We start from the raw sequence: 5,746 nt of genomic DNA, 5'->3' as shown, positions 1-5,746 counted from the left end.
AAAAAAAAGCATGCAAAAATTTCCCAGGAAGACAAGCAGAGTTATGGCCACCTTTGGTATTTGTCAAAGCCTTCCTACTCCTTCCCCTCCTGTTTTGCCCTCCTGTGTGTCTCTGTCACTCTGTCCCGCCAGCTCGATTGCCTCTAATAGACGTGCTTTATCTAGGCTGACCTAACCATTGTCAAAGGGAGCAGAATTTGTGAGCTTTTACGGTGTGTTCACACCGAACGCGATGGACGCGAATAAAACGCCCCAAACGCCCCTAATTTGACGCGTGTACATTCGCGTCTCAACGCGTGTCCAAGAAAAATCCATCGCGCGTCAAAATATGATATTTTGACGCGCGTGAACCGGAAATGTGGGAGGAATGTGGGAGGGAGTTGTGCCAGACCGGTATCTTTGCAAGATGGCAGCTATCGAGCTAGCGCTTGAAGAGAGAGTCTCCCTTCTCTATGTACTGTGGAGAGCAGAGCAGCAGCGTAAAAGACGTCCTCGCCGTACCTGGGTCCATCAGGTCCTCCAGAGGCATGAGCAGTTTGGTGAGTTTCACCACTTGCTCCAGGAGCTGCGCCTGGATGACGGCCGATTCCAGCGCTATCACCGTCATTCACTCGGCCAGTTTGAGGACCTGCTTTCCCTCGTCGGTCCCAGCATCGCCCGCCTAGACACCAACTACAGACGCTCAATCCCACCTGCAGAGCGCCTGTCCGTCTGCCTGAGGTTAGTAAAACTATTTAATACGGTAGTCCTTTATTGATACCTGTGCTAATATGCTAATCCATCCAGTTATACACTGCTAACATGGATGTGCTATGCTAACAGTGAATGCTGTCGGTGTTTACTGAAAGCAAACTGTGGTACAGAGACGACTCTTTATAATATTTCTAGTGATACTCAGAAGGTCTCATCAAGTCCCGATTTAATTCGATTTATGCTGTTATCAGTGTTTGAATGATAGCATGGCTGTGGTGTCACATCAATGTATGCGCTCGGTGTTTGCTGATATCAAACTGTAGCATTAGGACCACTGAGTTAACCTTTGTAGTGATACTCACTCCTTTTTATTTAGACCTGGTTTAATTCTGGGATAGTTGAATATTTGTATATAATCCCTGCAGCTGTCAGACTCTATAGCAGGGGTCACAGCCTTTATTAAAACAGAGTTAGATAAAACTGTGAACAGTTTGGTTCATCTCTAGTTACATGGTTCTATCTTGATAAGCTGTCTTATCACAGATTAATTTTTCAAAAATATTAATGATTTAAGCAAGGAAAGGGCTACATGTCAACACACAACTCTTTATTTCTATTAATGTCTTACTTCATTCCTACCTGATTGACATGTTTAGGAATTATGAGTGATTGGCTCACTGTAGTTGTGAAAGTTGCTACCAATCAAATTATGATATGTTAAAGTTAAAACAAAACACAACTGTTTTAGATATTATCTAATATACATTTTGTAATTATCCTTATAATTACAAAATGTTTTATGTAAGATTTAAGTTTTGTGATTTATATCTGACATCACAAAAGTATTTTGGAATTTGAATAATGTATTTTGTAACTGCAGTACACATAATACTGATTTTGAACAATTTTGTCCAGGTTCCTTGTCACCGGGGACTCCTTCAGGACCATCGCGTTCAGTTTCAGAGTCGGTGTGTCCACGGTGAGCCAGATCACCCCCCAGGCAGCGACGTCCATCTGGGACTGTCTAGTGGACGACTTCATGGCTGTGCCTTCACCTGGAGACTGGCGGTCCATCACAGAGGGATTCCAGGAGCGCTGGAACTTTCCTCTGTGCTGTGCAGCTCTGGATGGGAAGCACATCCAGACAAAGGCACCCCATATATCATATAGGAGACACACACATTGATATACACTAAATATTCGTTTCATTTCTTTTTTGTGGTGCCCAAATTGATGCACCTGCTTGATTTTGTTTAAACAATTATTGCACACTTTCTGTAAATCCAGTAAACTTCTTTTCACTTCTCAAATATCACTGTGTGTGTCTCCTGTATGATATTTAACTGACATTTTTTATTGTAACAACCAACGATTTATACAGGAAAATAATGTCTATTAACAAGGTTGCCCAAACTTCTGCATCCCACTGTATCAGTATATTTTGTCATTAGTATAATATGAAATAAATTCTACATGTGTCAAGTTGTGTGCCAACATTTGCTGTGTAGTAGAACTGAGACATTAGTCATTATAAACATTTATTTGAAATAATATTAAAAGTCTCAAACAGAAAAACATTAAACATAAATATATAAAATATAAGAATTTACAGAGAGACAGGAATAAAAAGGACCAGCTGCTCTCCAGAGCAGGAACAAGGCTGAGGAGGAAATGCTCCATTGGAGACTGGTGTGGCCTCTTCAGGGACTCCAGGATGGCCAGCTCCACCGCCGATGGACCGTCCTGGGACCCGTCCCTCATCTGCCTCGGAGCCGTCCTCCTCTGTGGGCCTGTAAAACAGCACAAAACACAAAGAAATGAGAAGGCTGCTACTAGATTTTAATTTCAACATTGAAAAAAAAAAAAAAACAATAACAGGATATAATCAGATTGGTTGTAGATATTTAGTAAAAGGGAATCCCACCGACTAAAAAGGTATCAGTGCTTGCTGTACATATCTGTGGGTGCAGCAGCAGGAGCTCAGGGACTGGGGATGCTCTGCTGCAGAATCAGTTGGTTCTATCAATACAGTATTAAATGTTAACAGGTTGGATATAATAATCGTAGAGTAGACAGTGGTCCCTCATTTATTGCAGGGGTTCTCAGAATAACTAGCCCCTGGTCACAGTTCTCACAATTGATTCTCAAAGTGCAAACCTTTGTAGATTGCAAAACGTAAAAGTATTATTATGCCGCGGTTTGTCTTCATCTGCCCGCCACTTTCGTGCGCCTTTTTCCCTCACGGTGCAGGTGTCTATTTCCGAATGAGGCTCATAGTTATGGGTGTTTTTGTGCTGTTTTTTCTATTGGACGTGATGGTTATCAAAACCAAACGTGATAAATTTGGCAAGCGCAGGAGATTTGTCAATCAGGCTGCAGAATGCAATGCTGTACTGTGCAATAAAAAATCAGCGAAAAAGCAAAGCAGTGACGGATGAACAGCGGGACCACTGTGTGCTGTTTATTAATAAACAATAAAATATATTCCTAAATGACAACATGCATAAAAGCAGAACGGTATTTGTACGTCAGTGGGAAAATAGCGGTGGCTTGCTAGCTTTTGTGCGGCTTCCCGGGTCAGTGAAAACTTTCAAAAGAGAAATGAATGAACTTACCAGGTTGCCCGATCTCTTCACATATCTTCCTCCAAGCTCGGTCCTTTTTATTCCTGTCTCGGTACTGAAAGCAGCTGGTGTTGTACAGCTCCGAGTTGTTTGCTACCGCATTGATTAGCCTTCCCCTCCATTGAAGTATGAAAGGCTTTGGCTGGATCTGCCCCTTTGACCTAGGTAACAGCCACGTCACCAGGCTCCTGATTGGTTGTCGCAGCGCGATTTGACGCTGGAGTTCAGATTTTTCCAACTCGAGCGGTAGACGCGAAACGCGCGTATGCACAAAATGCAACACAAAAACTCACGCGCGTGGTTTTATTCGCGAGTCAAACGCGCCAGACGCGCTACACTGACGCGCGTTTCACGCGTTTTGGCGTTTTCGCGACGCAAATCTGCTTCCGAATTTTCGCGGGACCCGCAATCGCGCGTCATCGCGCCTTTCCATTGACTTTACATGTAAACCTGACGCTCTATTCGCGTCCATCGCGTTCGGTGTGAACACACCGTTAGAGTGGGCACACTCAATGAGCTAGGGGGTTGGGGGCAGTCACGACTGGGAGTAAGTGGCGGGTGCAAGCAGGTGGGGCGTTGCTTGGCAAGAATCCATCCATGCAATCTCCAGGCCACTTCGTTAGCCACCTCGTACACATCTACACGTTTCTCCCCTCTGTTCTCAGCTATGCAAATAGGATGCCAGCTAAATACTTAATGAGAAGTGAGTTATGAGCATTTGAACCATCTGTGGAATGCAGAGAACTAACTGCTAAAATGCAAATGCATCTTATTGTAGCCACTGAAGATTCAAGGAAACTTTTTTTTTATTAGAAAACTTTCTAAAATAAATTCTTCTTTTTCTCTTCACTGTGTTCATTCCTCACACACACAGAAAAGATGGGTAGATACATTGAGAGAAGCTGCAATTGACAAAGGGAAAACAAAACTGAGAGAAAGTTAGAGATAGAGCGAGCCAGAGGGAGTGTGTCCCCTCAGCCCTGGAGGAGAAACCAGAAAGGGCCACTTTAAAAATCGCTTAACACGCTCCACACAAAAGACAGCTCAGGAAACTTGAGCCGTGTTTGATTTGAGTGTCAGGGTGGGAGGTACCAATCTGCAGACATGTCGGGCACAGGTGGTGAAACAATCAAACAGCCCTAAACTTATATCACCCACGGAGATACAAAAAGCTCGGTCACATGCACAAATACAAAAACACTCAGGCATGTATGAAAACATACATGTGGAGACACACATGCACACACAGAATATATATTAACATGTTTATTTTACATCAAATTTGATGTGTCAGAAGACTGAAAGAAGAAGAAAGGACATTTAAAATACAAACTTTTATGGGCATATCTTTGACATTCTGCTCATTCTTATATCAGCATCACCTTTACTGCATACTTATACCTACGTTGCCCATCACCCGTGAACATGCACAGAGAACAAATTCAAGCAAAACCACAGTGTATGCATCCCAGCCAGACTGTAATACACGCCTCTGCGATTCAGGCAAAACGAAACCTATCATATGCTGTCAGGTGTGGTAACTTGAACACCTGGTATTATTTGCTAATTATTTGTAATAATATCTCCTTCACAGCGAGGATTTATATAAGGTCTCTTGGCGATTTATCAATTATTAAAGCTCATTAGTGGTCAGATTGTTTATTTTGCTTTTAGTTTTCTTGCTTTTCAGATGGCCTGTGTTCAGCAAATGGTTCAAGCTTAATTTTTCTTCTGAGTAAATATGGTGTGTTTTGTTTGCATGGGGTTGTTTGCTTTGTGTGCAGTGGGTGGAACAGGACATTGGCTTTAATGTGGTTGGGAAAAGGAGATGGAGGACATGTTCCCAAATCATTTGTACTTTATATTTCAGGGAATCAAAGAAGCTGTTTGCCCATGCAAATATGTTTTTGGACCAATTTTGTGTTCTCCATTCTTTAAGCACCGGTTTGAGCACCGTTTGAGCACCGGCACAGTTTCAAAAGTACCGATTTGGCACCGGTATCGGATAAAACCTAAACGATACCCATGCCTACTTGGCAAGGTCTCCCTTGAAAAAGAGGTTTTTAATCTCAATGGGATCTTGGTTAAATAACAGTTAAATAAAAATAAAATAAAAAAAATCTTATGCAGGTGGAGAAGTTTTAGGTCGTGAAGGATGGAATAAAAGGAGTGTCCTTGCTTTCCAGACTTCCTTTGTTTGACATTGTGTTTGGATTTGTACCAGAATATTTGCACTCACTTTTAGTTGATGTATGTGTCTTTGGTGTAATGCAGAGAACTCCATGAAAGACTAATATGTAGATTTCACAAATAGGCACCCATCTTCACATGTTAAAGCCTCCATCAGAAATGATGGAAACTTGGAAATCATCCGAGTGGTGAGCTTTCCTTTGATTTTATGATGTTAGTATTCTGCTGTCCATTATTCA

At 42.2% G+C, this 5,746-nt stretch overlaps 1 protein-coding gene across 1 annotated transcript; it reads left to right on the top strand.

The window, feature by feature from the left end:
• The first annotated feature begins 263 nt into the window (after positions 1-263).
• On the top strand, positions 264-2,280 carry LOC146633696 (uncharacterized). Its single transcript, XM_085352430.1, has 2 exons — positions 264-720; positions 1,609-2,280. Exons 1-2 carry the CDS (start codon positions 368-370, stop codon positions 1,877-1,879), a joined length of 624 nt encoding a protein of 207 aa, XP_085208556.1. The 5' UTR covers positions 264-367; the 3' UTR covers positions 1,880-2,280.
• The last annotated feature ends 3,466 nt before the right edge of the window (positions 2,281-5,746 follow it).

Source organism: Diplotaxodon limnothrissa, linkage group LG4, assembly GCF_057381915.1.
Source record: "Diplotaxodon limnothrissa isolate DT_005_m linkage group LG4, D_limnothrissa_male_GT1.1, whole genome shotgun sequence".
Taxonomy (NCBI): domain Eukaryota; kingdom Metazoa; phylum Chordata; class Actinopteri; order Cichliformes; family Cichlidae; genus Diplotaxodon; species Diplotaxodon limnothrissa.
The sequence above is the reverse complement of the archived record's forward strand: the minus strand, read 5'-3'. Positions and strand labels throughout refer to the sequence as shown.